This window comes from Rhinopithecus roxellana, chromosome 7 (genome assembly GCF_007565055.1).
Source record: "Rhinopithecus roxellana isolate Shanxi Qingling chromosome 7, ASM756505v1, whole genome shotgun sequence".
NCBI lineage: Eukaryota > Metazoa > Chordata > Mammalia > Primates > Cercopithecidae > Rhinopithecus > Rhinopithecus roxellana.
Window position 1 is genome coordinate 10,205,638 of NC_044555.1, and position 17,255 is coordinate 10,222,892.

Sequence of the window (17,255 nt, forward strand, 5' to 3'; positions counted from 1 at the left end):
ATTGCAGAAAGTTCTATTGGAAAGAGGGTGTATAAAAAAATAGACTAGATGACCAAAGGGTTTAGAGTATGGATGACAGTGAAGGACACCAGCAGCTAAGAAGTCTGCTGGGATTAACTAGCTTTGAAATTCTGGCTGGCATTTTGGTATGAGGTGTTTCGTTGCCACTGCCAACAGAGACAAAAGATGACCCTCTTACAGCCTATTCCCAACAGTGTAATCCTTAATGCTAACTAGTGTCTTCCTTTACCTTTATTTGCATCTCTCAGGTGTGGCCACCTCGATGGGGACTCTAAAGAAGTGTCCCCTATCTTCACCCAGTTCCTAGACTGTATCTGGCAATTAATGGAACAGTTTCCCTGTGCCTTTGAGTTTAATGAAAACTTCCTGCTAGAGATTCATGACCATGTTTTCTCCTGCCAGTTTGGAAACTTCCTTGGTAACTGCCAGAAGGATCGGGAAGATCTAAGGTGAATTTACTTTGTGAGAAGACACTGAACAGGGAGAAAGGGGGTCAGTGCAAAAAGAATGTACCTACCACCCTGAATTTGACATAGCAGTCAAGAAAGGGGAGGAGATAACAATAATAAAAAGAACTTTTGAAGCATAAAGCACTCAGTGTTTGCACAGAGATCTCTCAGAACCCTGAGATTTCTCATCTGTAAAATAGGGATAATAATGCCTACTTTTTAGAGCAATCATGAGGATCCAATAAAATAATGGATGTACAAGGCCTTTGCAAATAATTAATTGCTGTGCAGGTACAAGTAGTCATTATCTACAGTCCTTTCTCACTCATATCAGAGATCACAAACTAGCAGCTCGTAGGCTGAACCCAACAGGCATGGTTTGTTTAGTATGTGGAGTATTTTTTAAAACTCCTAATTAGTTGCCAACATTTTTGTTTATTTCCATAGGTTTTTGGGGAACAGGTGGTATTTGGTTACATGAATAAGTTCTTTAGGGGTGACTTGTGAGACTTTGGTTCACCCATCTCCTGAGCAGTATACACTGAACCCAATTTGTAGTCTTTTATCCCTCACCCGCTTCCTACCCTTTCCCCCTGAGTTCCCGAAGTCCATTGTGTCATTCTTATGCCTAGTTGCTAACATTTAAATATCAGTAGATTTCACATTAAAATCCAGTTATTTTAGAATGTTTTTTATAAATATTCTGAAAAATCAGGAGCTTTGACAACACTAGACTGTATTTTCTCATGATAATAATCAGCTAGAGGTGAATAGTAGCTGTTCCATTTGGATGAGGCAAACTCACTCTTGTTGACTGCAGTTCTTACCATTCTCTATAGTTTATTCTTAGCCCATTTCTAATGTTATCTGCCTAGTTCTAGTAGGCAGTTGAGTTTGCACCCCTCTCTTAAACTAACATCTTGGCAATATATGAGACATAAGTACTTTTTGAAATTGACGAGATAGAGCTCCTATGAACAGTATCTTCATTATTTTAGAGACAGAGAAAAAGAAATAGAAAAGTAGCTGTTTCACAACTCACTCCTATTTCACAGCTGTTGGCTGAGTTAGTAGTTAGCCCAACCCACAGGGCCCTTTATAGCATAGCCAGGATGACATTACTTCTCTGTGATTTGGTTTTCCTGTCAACATAGAGAACAATGACAAGTCTTTCTGTTTCAACATTTGTATTTATTTGGTAGTTTCTCTCTTGATGCCATGCATGTTTCTCTCTCTCTCTCTCTCTTTACAACTAGACCTTTGTCACTTTCTCCCCAAATTCTTTTAAGATATTCATTCTGTCTTTGTTTACCTATGCATTAAAACCGAGAATCTTTTCCATAATCTTTTTCCTTCTCTTAAAATCAAGTCAATATATGTGGTATTTTTCACACAAATCTGGATATCCATTTAAAAAACATAACAGTTGAACATTTTAACATATTTTAAAATAGTGATTACTTAAAATAAGCAGAAGTGTCATACATTCATGAACGGAAAAGCATGGGCTTTAGAATCAGGCAGACTTGGGTTCAAACTTTGGCTCTGTTACCTTCTAGCTATGTGACCTTGAGCAAAATAATATTTAGTCTCATTTTCTCAGTAATTTTGGGCTAAAATATCTCAAAAGGTTTTATTGGGAAAATTTAAGGAGGTATTTTAGGTAAAGAGTTTGGAACAGTGTTTGAACATATAGTAAATACTCAACAAATTAGTTACTTTACCAACGCAATATTTTTTTTCTGTTATAAACCAACAGCAAATGAGAAAGATGGATATACAGAGCCTTTGGCCTCACTGGAATGCTCTGACAATTGTAAAAGTTACAAGACCACAATTTTAGGTCTTACTGCTTATATCACTCTTCATTTCTCCTTTTAGCTTACTTTGACATGGTGTGTGTACAAATGACCTTCTCATGAATGTTATACAGCAGCTCTCTTTGGGAACCAGTGGATCTCATGTATTTTGAGGTGTTAACTAGGGGACTTGCTTACTGGTTAAGCAGGCTCCCCATGGTCTCAACTAAAGTATAAGAATCAGTTCTGTAATATAAATGCCATAGTCTTTAGTTGCCCATCTGGGATAACTCATGAACATGTTCCAGTATAAATTTCCAATTGTCTTTCACTATCTTAAACCTTCTGAAGGGAGGAGAAGCTGGCTTTAAGTAAAATGAAAAATAGAAGAGCCAGAAATTCACCCCGTAGAACCTATCTCTTAACTTACCAGACTTTTAAAAACAATTCCAGAATTTTTAAAACCAGAGAAGTTCATAAAATCCTTGATTTGGAAGATAACTTAGAGGTCACATTTAACAGTGAGGAAATAGGCCCAGAAAAAACTCGGGATTTTTCTTAAGATCACACAGCTGTTCCGCACAGAGACTGGACTTAGAATCTCCTGTTCTCCAATATGGAACTCTTTCTAACCTCTCATTTATTTTAAAGATGGATAAATTGAAGCCCAGATAATTTGTTATTCCATCAACACTTTTTATCTACTTATTTTTCTTCTGTCATATCCTGTCCTCCTTTCTTGAGTTGGGTTACTTGTTAGTAAAATTTGCTGCTTATCAGTTCAACAGGACTATTGAGATTACTTGCTTACTGTTTTTAATTTTTTTGGCTTGTTTTTCTTTTCTAACAGAGTCCATGAGAAAACACATTCTGTGTGGCCTTTCTTGGTTCAGAGGAAACCAGACTTCAGGAACCCTCTCTATAAAGGCTTCACTATGTATGGGGTACTCAATCCTAGTACTGTACCCTACAACATTCAGTAAGTTCTTAAGTTTTTCCCTCCTTTCTTGTAGCAGGTCCCAGGGTTTCAGCTTCCTTGCTTCTCCTTGGATAGCTGCCACCATCTGTACAAGCCTGGCTATGGAGTAGGATACTCTGTCCTCATATCACCCATACCTTGCTGCTTCTGAAAACAAGAGCCCAATTCCTTTTGGTTTTCAGGGCTTTGCTGTTACCTGCTTAGGGAAATAGATAGGAAATTATAGTTGATTTGTAGGAATACAGCCAGTCAAGATAACATTTGTTTGATTCATTTACTCTTCCTCTGTATCTTCTACTTTTCTGTCCCTTACCCAATAAAGAAAAGAAATATAAAGGAAACCAGGAGAGTGCTGGTAATGTTTGCTATATTTTTCTAAAACTTCTGCAGGCTGAAGCACTCACAAAGAGTGCAAAGCAGACATTAATATATTTATTAGCTCTAATAGCTCGTTTTGTGGATTCTTTAGGATTTTGTAAATGTAAGATCATGTCATCTCTGAATAGAGAGTTTTATTTATTCAGTTGCAATTTGGATGTCTTTTATTTCCTTGCCTAATTGCTCTGACTAGAACTTCCAGTACAGTGTTGGGTAAAAGTAGTGAAAAGAGGCACCTGTGTCCTGTTCCTGATTTTAGGGGGAAAGCTTTCAGTCTTTCACTATTGAGTATTGATGTTAGCTGTAGGTTTTTCACAAATTTCCTTTTTCATGTTTCGGATGTTTTCTTCTGTTTCCATCTGAGTGCTCATTGTATTTTTTTTTGCTATTATTATATTTTAAATTTTAACTGACACAATAATTGTACTACATATGGGGTATAGAGTAATTATGTATTTGCCTTTGTGTGCCCGGCTTATTTCGCTTAACATAATTTCTCTAAGCTCATCTGTGTTGCTGTGAATGACAGCTCTTCTTTCTTTTATATTGCTAAAATAATATTTCCTCATGTGTATATATCACATTCTCCTTCTCAGTCCATCCGTTTATGAACATTTAGGTTGATTTCATATCTTGGCTATTGTGAATAGTGCTGCAATAAACATGGGAGTGCACATACCTCTTCGACACAATGACTTCATTTTCTTTGGCTATATACCCAGTAATGGGATTGCCAGATAGATCATAGGGCAGTTCTATTTTTATATTTTTAGGAAGTCCATACTGTTTTTCATAATGAATGTATGAATTTATATTTCCACTGATAGTATGTGAGCGTTCCCTTTTTTCCACATCCTTGTCAGCACTTGATATGTTTTGTCTTTTTGTGAATAGCCATTCAAACTTGGTGGAATGATATCTCATTGTGGTTTTGATTTGCATTTTCATAATGATTGGTGATGTTGCATTTTTTTCATATACCTATTGGCCATTTGTATGTCTTCTTTTGAAAAGTGTCTATTCAGATCTTTTGCCCATTCTAAAATCAGATTGTTTGCTTTGCTATTTAGTTGAGTTTCTTATATATTCTGTTTATTAATCCTTTTTAGAAGGATAGTTTGCAAATATTTTCTTCCATTCTGTGGGTTGTCTCTTCACTTTGTTGATTGTTTCCTTTACTGTGCAGCAGAAGCTTTTTAGTTTGATGTAATCCCATTTGTCTACTTTTGCTTTTGTTACCTGTGCTTTTAGAGTCATAGCCAAAAAATCGTTGCCTAGTCCAATATTATGAAGTGTTTTCCCTATGTTTTCTTCTAGTAGTTTCATAGCTTTCAGTCTTTCATTTAAGTTTTTAATCCATTTTGAGTTGATATTTGTATGTGATGAGAGATATGTACCTAGTTCCTTTCTTCTGCATATGGGTATCCTTTTTTTTTTTCAGCACCATTTACTGAAGACTATACTTTCCCCAATGTTTGTTCTTCACACCTTTGCCTGTATATGCATTTGTTTTTCTAGGGTCTCTATTCCATTGGTCTGTGTGTCTATTTTTAGATCAGTACCATGCTATTTTGCTTGCTATAGCTTTGTAGTACATTTTGAAATCAGATAGTGCGATATCTTCAGCTTTCTTTCTTTCTTTTTTTTTTTTTCCCACAAGTTTGCATCAGCTATTCGGGATCTTTTGTGGTTCCATATGAATTTTAGAATTCTTTTTTCTATTTCTGTGAAGAATGCCATTGATATTCTCATTAGGGATTACATTGAATCTGTAGATCACTTTGGATAGTGTAGACACTTTAACAATATTAATTCTTCCAGTCCATGAAGATGAGATATCCTTCTGTTTATTTGTGTCCTCTTCAATTTTCTCCATCAATGTTTTATAGTTTTCAGTGTGAAGATCTTTCACCTCCTCTGTTAAAATTATTCCTAGGTATATGTTTTTTGTAACTATGGTAAGTGGGATTGTTTTCATGATTTCTTTTTCGGATAGTTTACTATTGATGTATAAAAATACTGCTGATTTTTGTATCTTGCAACTTTACTGAATTTGTTTATTAGCTCTAGCAGTTTTTTGGTGGAGTCTTTTGGGTTTTCTGTATACGGTGAACCCTTAAACAACACGGATTTGAAATGTGTGAGTCCATTTACATGTGGATTTTCTTCTACCTCTGCAACCACTGAGTCAACAAGACCAACCCTTCTTTTTCCTCTTCCTCCTCCTACTCAACACAAAGATGACAAAGATGTAGATGTTTATGATGATCTACATTCACTTAATAGTAGATATATTTTCTCTTTCTTATGATTTTCTTAATAATATTTTTTTCTTTAGCTTAACTTATAAGAATACACTATATAATACATATAACATACAAAATAGGTGTTAATCAATGATTTATGTTATTGATCAGGCTTCTGGTCAAAAGTGGGCTACCAGTAGTTAAGTTTATTGGTAAGTGAGAGCTTATACATTGATTTTCCAGTGTGCAAGGGTCTGACAATTCTAACACTGGTATTGTTTGAGGGTCAACTGTATACACTCATGTCATCTGCAACCAGGGGTAGTTTAACTGCCTTTCCAATTTGAATAACTTTCATTTCTTTTTCTTGCCTAATTGCTGTGGCTAGGAATTCAAATACTAAGTAGAACAGAGGTGGTAAAAGTAGGCATTGTTGTCTTGTTCCTGATCTTAAGGAAAAACTTCCAACTTTTCCCTGTTCAATATGGTGTTAGCTGTGGGTTTGTCATATATGACTTTTATTTGTAGTGAGGTACATACTTTCTATACATAATGTGTTGTTTTCATCATGAAGCGATATTGAATTTTGTCAAATGCCTTTTCTTCATCTATTGAAATGATCATACGGTTTTTGTCCTTCATTCCATTTAGTGTTCTGTGTCACATTTATTGATTGGCATATGTTGAGCCATTCTTGCATCCCTGGGATGAGTTACACTTGATCATAGTGAACAATCTTTTTAATGTGCTGTTGAATTCTGTTTGATAGTATTTTGTTGATGATTTTTGCATTTGTGTTCATCAGGGATATTCTTTTTCAATTGTGTCCTTGCCAGGCTTTGCTATCAGGGTAATGCTGTCCTTATAAAATGAGTTTAGAAATATTGTCTCCTCTTCAATTGTGTCAACTAGTTTGAGGAAAATTGGTATTTGTTCTTTAAATGTTTGATAGAATTCAGCAGTGAAGCCATCAAGTCCTGGGCTTTTCTTTGATGGGAGATTTTTATTACTGTTTCAATTTCATTACTCACTAATGGTCTGTTCAGATTTTCTATTTCTTCTTTTTTTTCTGTAGAAAAGTTATTTTTTCTTTTTTTTTATTATATGTTAAGTTCTAGGGTACGTGTACACAACGTGCAGGTTTGTTACATATGTATACATGTGCCATGTTGGTGTGCTGCACCCATTAACTCATCATTTGCATTAGGTATATCTCCTAATGCTATCCCTCCCCCCTCCCCCCACCCCATGACAGGCTCCAGTGTGTGATGTTCCCCTTCCTGTGTCCAAGTGTTCTCATTGTTCAATTCCCAACTATGAGTGACAACATGCGGTGTTTGGTTTATTGTCCTTGCAATAGTTTGCTCAGAATGATGGTTTCCAGTTTCATCCATGTCCCTACAAAGGACAGGAACTCATCCTTTTTTATGGCTGCATAGTATTCCATGGTGTGTATGTGCCACATGTTCTTAATCCAGTCAATCATTGATAGACATTTGGGTTGGTTCCAAGTCTTTGCTATTGTGAACACTGCTGCAATAAACATACATGTGCATGTGTCTTTATAGCAGCATGATTTATAATCATTTGGGTATATGCCCAGTAATGGGATGGCTGGATCCAATGGTATTTCTAGTTTTAGATCCTTGAGGAATCACCACACTCTTCCACAATGGTTGAAGTAGTTTACAGTCCCACCGACAGTGTAAAGGTGTTCCTGTTTCTCCACATCCTCTCCAGTACCTGTTGTTTCCTGACTTTTTAATGATTGCCATTCTAACTGGTGTGAGATGGTATCTCCTTGTGGTTTTGATTTCCATTTCTCTGATGACCAGTGATGATGAGCATTTCTTCATGTGTGTGTTGGCTGCATAAATGTCTTTTGAGAAATGTCTCTTCATACCCTTTGCCCACTTTCTGATGGGGTTGTTGTCCTTCACATCCCTTGTAAGTTGGATTCCTAGGTATTTTATTATCTTTGAAAGTTGTATATGACGAGGAATTTATCCATTTTTTATAGGTTATCTGAGTTTTCTGGCATTGAATTGTTCCTGATACTGTCTTGTGATGCTTTTTATTTCTGTGGCATCAATTATAGTATCTCTCTTTTTTTTTAATCTAATTTTATTTGAGTCTTCTCTGTTTTTTCTTTGTGTGTGTGTGTGTGTTTTTTTTTTTTTTTAATTATACTTTAAGTTCTGGGGTACATGTGCACAATGTGCAGGTTTGTTACATATGTATATTTGTGCCATGTTGGTGTGCTGCACCCATCAACTCCTCAGCACCCATCAACTCATCATTTATATCAGGTATAACTCCCAATGCCACCCCTTCCCCCTCCCCCCTCCCCATAATAGGCCCTGCTGTGTGATGTTCCCCTTCCAGAGTCCAAGTGATCTCATTATTCAATTCCCACCTATGAGTGAGAACGTTCGGTGTTTGGTTTTCTGTTCTTGTGATAGTTTGCTGAGAATGATGGTTTCTAGTTGCATCCATGTCCCTACAAAGGACACAAACTCATCCTTTTTTATGGCTGCATAGTATTCCATGGTGTATATGTGCCACATTTTCTTAATCCAGTCTACCACTGATGGACATTTGGGTTAGTTCCAAGTCTTTGCTATTGTGAACAGTGCCACAATAAACATATGTGTGTATGTGTCCTTATAGCAGCATGATTTGTAATCCTTTGGGTATATACCCAGTAATGGGATGGCTGGGTCATATGGTACATCTAGTTCTAGATCCTTGAGGAATCGCCATACTGTTTTCCATAATGGTTGAACTAGTTTACAATCCCACCAACAGTGTAAAAGTGTTCCTATTTCTCCACATCCTCTCCAGCACCTGTTGTTTCCTGACTTTAATGATTGCCATTCTAACTGGTATGAGATGGTATCTCATTGTGGTTTTGATTTGCATTTCTCTGATGACCAGTGACAACGAGCATTTTTCATGTGCCTGTTGGCTGTATGCATGTCTTCTCTTGAGAAGTGTCTATTCATATCCTTTGCCCACTTTTTGATGGGGTTGTTTGGTTTTTTCTCGTAGATTTGTTTGAGTTCTTTCTAGGTTCTAGATATTAGCACTTTGTCAGACGAGTAGATTGCAAAAATTTTCTCCCATTCTGTAGATTGCCAGTTCACTCTGATGGTAGTTTCTTTTGCTGTGCAGAAACTCCTTAGTTTAATTAGATCCCATTTGTCAATTTTGGCTTTTGCTGCCGTTGCTTTTGGTGTTTTAGACATGAAGTCCTTGCCCATGCCTGTGTCCTGAATGGTATTACCTAGGTTTTCTTCTAGGGTTTTTATAGTTTTAGGTCTAACATTTAAGTCTTTAATCCATCTTCAATTAATTTTCGTATAAGGAGTAAGGAAAGGATCCAGTTTCAGCTTTCTACTTATGGCTAGCCAATTTTCCCAGCACCATTTATTAAATAGGGAATCCTTTCCCCATTTCTTGTTTCTCTCAGGTTTGTCAAAGATCAGATGGCTGTAGATGTGTGGTATTATTTCTGAGGACTCTGTTCTGTTCCATTGGTCTATATCTCTGTTTTGGTACCAGTACCATGCTGTTTTGGTTACTGTAGCCTTGTAGTATAGTTTGAAGTCAGGTAGCGTGACGCCTCCAGCTTTGTCCTTTTGACTTAGGATTGTCTTGGCAATGCGGACTCTTTTTTGGTTCCATATGAACTTTAAAGCAGTTTTTTCCAATTCTGTGAAGAAACTCATTGGTAGCTTGATGGGGATGGCATTGAATCTATAAATTACCTTGGGCAGTATGGCCATTTTCACGATATTGATTCTTCCTATCCATGAGCATGGTATGTTCTTCCATTTGTTTGTGTCCTCTTTTATTTCACTGAGCAGTGGTTTGTAGTTCTCCTTGAAGAGGTCCCTTACATCCCTTGTAAGTTGGATTCTTAGGTATTTTATTCTCTTTGAAGCAATTGTGAATGGAAGTTCATTACTGATTTAGCTCTCTGCTTGTCTGTTACTGGTGTATAAGAATGCTTGTGATTTTTGCACATTAATTTTGTATCCTGAGACTTTGCTGAAGTTGCTTATCAGCTAAAGGAGATTTTGGGCTGAGACAATGGGGTTTTCTAAATATACAATCATGTCATCTGCAAACAGGGACAATTTGACTTCTTCTTTTCCTAACTGAATACCCTTGATTTCTTCCTCTTGCCTGATTGCCCTAGCCAGAACTTCCAACACTATGTTGAATAGGAGTGGTGAGAGAGGGCATCCCTGTCTTGTGCCAGTTTTCAAAGGGAATTTTTCCAGTTTTTTCCTATTCAGTATGATACTGGCTGAGGGTTTGTCATAAATAGCTCTTATTATTTTGAGATAGGTTCCATCAATACTGAATTTATTGAGCGTTTTTAGCATGAAGGGCTGTTGAATTTTGTCAAAGGCCTTTTCTGCATCTATTGAGATAATCGTGGTTTTTGCCTTTGGTTCTGTTTATATGCTGGATTACGTTTATTGATTTGCGAATGTTGAACCAGCCTTGCATCCCAGTAATGAAGCCCACTTGATCATGGTGGATAAGATTTTTGATGTGCTGCTGGATTCGGTTTTCCAGTATTTTATAGAGGATTTTTGCATCGATGTTCATCAGGGATATTGGTCTAAAATTCTCTTTTTTTGTTGTGTCTCTGCCAGACTTTGTTATCAGGATGATGTTGGCCTCATAAAATGAGTTAGGGAGGATTCCCTCTTCTTCTATTAATTGCAGTAGTTTCAGAAGGAATGGTACCAGCTCCTGCTTGTACCTCCGGTAGAATTCGGCTGTGAATCCATCTGGTCCTGGACTTTTATTGGTTGGTAGGCTATTAATTATTGCCTCAATTTCAGAGCCTGCTATTGGTCTATTCAGGGATTCAACTTCTTCCTGGTTTAGTCTTGGGAGAGTGTAAGTGTCCAGGAAATTATCCATTTCTTCTAGATTTTCTAGTTGATTTGCACAGAAGTGTTTATAGTATTCTCTGATGGTAGTTTGTATTTCTGTGGTGTTGGTGGTGGTATCCCCTTTATCAATTTTTATTGCATCTATTTGATTCTTCTCTCTTTTCTTCTTTATTAGTCTTGCTAGCGGTCTATCAATTTTGTTGATCTTTTCAAAAAAACAGCTCCTGGATTCATTGATTTTTTTGGAGGGTTTTTTTTTATCTCTATCTCCTTCAGTTCTGCTCTGATCTTAGTTATTTCTTGCCTTCTGCTAGCTTTTGAATGTGTTTGCTCTTCTCTAGTTCTTTTAATTGTGATGTTAGGGTGTCAATTTTAGATCTTTCCTGCTTTCTCTTGTGAGGATTTAGTGCTATAAATTTCCCTCTACACGCTGCTTTAAGTGTGTCCCAGAGATTCTGGTATGTTGTATCTTTGTTCTCAGTGGTTTCAAAGAACATCTTTATTTCTGCCTTCATTTTGTTATGTACCTATTAGTTATTCAGGAGCAGGTTGTTCAGTTTCCACGTAGTTGAATGGTTTTGATTGATTTTCTTAGTCCTGAGTTCTAGTTTGATTGCACTGTGGCCTGAGAGACAGTTTGTTATAATTTCTGTTCTTTTGCTTTTGCTGAGAAGTGTTTTGCTTCCAACTATGTGGTCAATTTTGGAATAAGTGTGATGTGGTGCTGAGAAGAATGTATATTCTGTTGATTTGGGGTGGAGAGTTCTATAGATGTCTGTTAGGTCTGCTTGCTGCATAGATGAGTTCAATTCCTGGATATCCTTGTTAACTTTCTGTCTCGTTGATCTGTCTAATGTTGACAGTGGGGTTTTGAAGTCTCCCACTATTATTGTATGGGAGTCTAAGTCTCTTTTAAGTCTCTGAGGACTTACTTTATGAATCTCGGTGCTCCTGTATTGGGTGCATACATATTTAGGATAGTTAGCTCTTCCTGTTGAATTGATCCCTTTATCATTATGTAATGGCTTTCTTTGTCTCTTTTGATCTTTGATGGTTTAAAGTCTGTTTTATCCGAGACTAGGATTGCAACCCCTGGTTTTTTTTTGTTCTCCATTTGCTTGGTAGATCTTCCTCCATCCCTTTATTTTGAGCCTATGTGTATCTCTGCATGTGAGATGGGTCTCCTGAATACAACAAACTGATGGGTCTTGACCCTTTATCCAAATTGCCAGTCTGTGTCTTTTAATTGGACCATTTAGTCCATTTACATTTAAATATACAATCATGTCATCTCCAAACAGGGACATTTTGACTTCCATTTTCCTATTCATTAGGAAAATGAATATCCTTTATTTCTTTCTCTTGTCTGATTGCCCTGGCCAGCACTTCCAACACTATGTTGAATAGGAGTGGTGAGAGAGGGCATCGTTGTCTTGTGCTGGTTTTCAAAGGGAATGCTCCTTAAGCTGATAAGCAAATTCAGCAAAGTCTCAGGAGGCAAAATCAATGTGCAGAAATCACAAGCGTTCCTATATACCAGTAACAAACAAACAGCCAAATCATGAGTGAATTCCCATTCACAGTTGCTACGAAGAGAATAAAATACCTCAGAATCCAACTTACAAGGGATGTGAAGGACCTCTTCAAGGACAACTACAAACCACTGCTCAACGAAATAAAAGAGGACACAAACAAATGGAAGAACATTCCATGCTCATGGATAGGAAGAATCAGTATCATGAAAATGGCCATACTGCCCAAGGTAATTTATAGATTCAATGCCATCCCTATCAAGCTACCAATGACTTTCTTCACAGATTTGGAAAAAAACTACTTTAAAGTTCATATGGAATCAAAAAAGAGCCCCCATTACCAAGATAATACTAAGCCAAAATAACAAAGCTGGAGGCATCACGCTACCTGACTTCAAACTATACTAAAAGGCTACAGTAACCATAACAGCATGGTACTGGTACCAAAACAGAGATATAAACCAGTGGAACAGAACATAGCCCTCAGAAATAACACCACACATCTAGAACCATCTGATCTTTGACAAACCTGAGAAAAACAAGAAATGGGGAAAGGATTCCCTACTTAATAAATGGTGCTGGGAAAACTGACTAGCCATATGTAGAAAGCTGAAACTGGATCCTTTCCTTACACCTTATACAAAAATTAGTTCAAGATTGATTAAAGACTTAAATGTTAGACCTAAAACTGTAAGAACCCTAGAAGAAAACCTAGGCAATACCATTCAGGACATAGGCATCGTCAAGGACTTCATGACTAAAACACCAAAAGCAATGGCATCAAAAGCCAAAATAGACAAATGGAATCTAATTAAACTGAAGAGCTTCTGCACAACAAAAGAAACTACCATCAGAGTGAACAGGCAACCTACAGAATGGGAGAGCCTTTTTGCAGTCTACTCATCTGACAAAGGGCTAATATCCAGAATCTACAAGGAACTCAAGCAAATTTACAAGAAAAAAACAACCCCATCAAAAAGTGTGCAAAGTATATGAACAGACACTTCTGGCAATTAACAAATACAGATAGTAATAGACTCTGGAATAGTTCCTCATTTGGTTCCTCTGTTCAGCCACCGAGTAGTTCAGACAGCTGTACCTCAAGCTGTGGGCAACTTGGCCACTGGAATTGAAGAGCAAATAGAAGTAGCAAATAGAAGTAGTTTTGAATTATGATGCTCTTTTATACTTGCGGGCAATCCTGACACATCCCAAAGAGAAAATTAATAAAGAGGCAGTATGGTTCCTCTGTAACATTACTGCAGGTAATCAACAGCAGATATAGGCAGTAATTGATGCCCATATTGTACTAAGAATAATAAACCTTTTGGATAAGGGGATATTGGCACTCAGAAGCTGACTGTAAAAGATGTACAAGTTGTACAAGTAGTACTGGATGGACTAAGTAATATATTAAAAATGGCTAAAAATGAGGCAGAATCCATAGCCAATCTTATAGAAAAATGTGGAGGACTGGAGAAAATTGAAAAACTTCAAAATCATGAAAATGGAAACATCTACAAATTGGCCTATGAAATCATTGCTCAGTTCTCTTCAAATGATATTGATGAAGATCTTAGCCTTGATCCAGAGGCAATTCAAGATGGAACATTTGGTTTCAGTTTATCTGCCAGTATACCAGTAGAACGATTCCAGTTTTAGAACAGTATTGTGGAAGTTAGGTACAATTTTATATATGTTATATATAAATGTATATAAAAATTATATATATGTGTGTATATATACGTTTGATCCATCAAGCTTAGCTCATGGGATCTGCTTCTGCATTAAATTGGGAAAGAAAATGTGAAGATTTCATTTGGAATCACAGAAAATGCCCAAATGTGGTCAAGATGGTGAATGGGTATGAGTGAGAATGAGTGGCAAAATGTAATGAAAACTTTACATGAATGCTTATTTAGGCTGTTCATAGTAAAAAGGGCTACAGGTCACAGATCTTCAGTGCCTGAGAAAGAACATTGACTTACTCTATGTAAACTGAGGGGAAAGTGTAGTACTATTATCTTCAAGGCTTGTAAGCATAAAAGATAATTGGATGCCCGTATAAGTAAAAGGAAAATGAGCCTAGGCCTTGCTATGAAGCAGTGTCTGAATGGAAAATGTTGAATGAATATCTGGCTCAGTGATGGACAGTCAGGATCATCTTTAAAATCTAGGGCTCTCATTCATGAATTAGACTCCTAGTCCTGGAGTGACTATGTACAGGAGTGTGGTAGTGGTGCTGTATGTGAACACATGCAAGCTTGTTTTGCCTTCAGGTGGCTGATAACCTAGTAAATCATCAAAATGAGATCATAAGTGTTAATGTACACTGGACATAAAAATAAATACCGGATCAGCAGCAGACATTTGTTTACTCTGCAACTTATGTTTTCTATTTCCCCTTACCCCTTTTCCTCCCCACCCCCTCAAGTTTTTATTTACTTTACCTAGTATGGCTTTCTTCTTAGTTGACTCTCAAGTCAGAAAACATTTCAGGAAGGTTTTCCTGTGCATTTGCACTGAATGAATGTTTGATGCTATGAAAGACTTTCCTTATCAAAGCTAATTTGTGTATATTTTTGCGTGAAAAAAAATCATAACTTTTTCTCAAAAGAGACTGTGCTGCAGGATACAAGTTGCCATAATAGTATAAAAACAGTAAAATGTACTAAAAAGGCCATGCTTTTCACTTTCAGGGAGAACATAAAGATCTTTGCATGAGGTAAATCTACAGCATAGCTCATTTTCGGATTTTGTTGAGTCCTGTAGAGAAGAAAAAAGTTTCAGTTGTGGTAGAATACCATGCTGTATTTAAATGTTACTTGTTTTCAAATTTTGTTTTATATGAGAATGAGGTGGAAACTTCTAAAACGGAATTTGTCACATGTATACTGCTTCATAAAGACTGATCAAGTGGTTTTTATAAATTGAATAATACCTCAGTTTTGAGGTTACGTACAGTAAATGTGATGTAATTTGTACAGTAAGAACTCTTTATAAGATGGCTCATTTTAGGAAATCCTGTGCCTTCCCCTTTGAGCACAAGTATTGTGTGAACACAGTTTGCTATAAGAAATATATCACATTAACCACCATTAGCCTCTAGATATACTTTGTGTTTAAAAATCAACTAGTAATTCTGAAACACTGTAGAATGGATAAAAATTATTTTGTGAACATAACTCTGTTGAACTAGAGTATTTTTTGCAGCATGTCTTGTCATCAGAACTATAATTCAAGTTTAAAACTAGTAACAGCAGAAAACTAGCTTATGAAATTTATCCAAGTCGAGTGCAAGCTAGGCTGTCTTGGGGAAATAAACATTAAAACTTAAAAAAAAAAAAGAAAAATGTTCAACATCATTAACCAATTTGGTAAATACAAATTAAAAGCTCAATCAGGTATTACTACACATTTATCAGAATGGTTAAAATTAAAAAAAAAACATGGTGACAGTACAAAGTGCTGTCAAAGATATCGAAAAGCTGAATTTTTCCTGCCTTCCTGGTGGGGATTATAGTGACTTTGAAGGATTTTACCTCTGATAAGAATCATGAGATGGCATTAACACACAGCAAACTTGAAGTGATCCTTTGATAGGTTTGCACCTGGGAAAATCCTTCACAGCATGAGGCCATTCAGACTCTCTGGTATAGGCCTGAGGGCACAACCCATAAGGGGAGGAGGGCTAAGGAACTCGTGAAGGAGAGGGGGCTGACATATCTATTAATATATGATGTTGCTAGGCAGCACAGCGAGGAGTCTGTGGGTCAGGAAACTCTGAAGACCAGCAGCAGCTTGGGGTCTTTATTGCCCTACAGTTTTTTTGTCTATGGGTAGTAGATGTTTTGTGAAGTTTTGTAGTGTATGTAAAGCAGGCAGGCTCTAATGCCTAAAAATATACTCATGTGGGCTATATTTAAAACAATTGGATGTGTAAAATTTTCAGATTGGTACCATCAGGCTTTTCAGCTAATAGGTTACTAACCTGTAATGAAGAAGTAAACAGCATAGGGTCCGTATACAGAGGCTATCTGTGGTTCATTTATATAACAATCTGTCCTCTGGCCCCATGGTATTTTTTGCTTGTTTTGCTTTTTGTAAAATATACATAACACAAAATTTACCATTTTAACCATTTTAAGTGTACGGTGTAATCAGCAATCAGAAGTTGTATATCTACCATCATTATCCATTTCCAGAACTCTTTCATCATCCCAAACAGAAACTCCATACTATAACAAAATAACTCTCCATTTTCCCCTCCCAGCAGCCCCTGGCAACCTCTATTCTACTTTCTATCTTTATGAATTTACCTATTGTAGGTAGCTCATGTAAGTGAAGTCATACAATATTTGTTTTTGTATGTGTTTGTGTCTGGCTTATGTCACTTAGCATAGTGTTTTCAGGGTCCATCCATGTTGTAGCATGTATCAGAACTTCATTCCTTTTTGAGGCTGAAAAATACTCTATTGTATGGATATAGCACATTTTGTTTATTCATCCATTGATGGACAACTGGGTTGCTTCCACCTTTTGGCTTTGGTCAATAATTTGTCTATGAACATTGGTATTAAACTGTTTGATTTCCTGCTTCGAGTTCTTGGGGATATATACCTAAAAGTGGATAGTTGGATCATATGGTAATTTTATATTTAACTTTTTAAATGACTTCCAAGTTGTTTTCCACAGTGGCTGTGCCATTTTACATTCCCACCAGCAATGCACAGAGGATTCATTTTTTCTGTATCCTCACCAATAATTGTATTTTTCCTTTTTTTTAGATAGTATCCATCCTAGTGGGTATGAAGTAGTATCTCGTGGTTTTGATTTGCATTTTCCTTGTGACTAGTGGCATTGAGCATATTTTCATGTGCTTATTGTCCATTTGTATATCTTCTTTGGAGAAATATCTATTGAAGTCCATTGCCC

At 36.7% G+C, this 17,255-nt stretch overlaps 1 protein-coding gene across 4 annotated transcripts in view; it reads left to right on the plus strand.

Annotated features, from left to right (window-relative positions):
- MTMR8 (myotubularin related protein 8) overlaps positions 1 to 17,255 on the plus strand; it is a 109,080-nt gene that overhangs the window by 60,443 nt on the left and 31,382 nt on the right. For all 4 annotated transcript variants that reach the window (XM_030934332.1, XM_030934331.1, XM_030934333.1 and 1 more), the window contains exons 11-12: positions 270 to 470; positions 3,120 to 3,248. In XM_030934332.1, the coding sequence (XP_030790192.1) occupies positions 270 to 470; positions 3,120 to 3,248 (330 nt within the window). The remainder of the gene's footprint in view (positions 1 to 269; positions 471 to 3,119; positions 3,249 to 17,255) is intronic.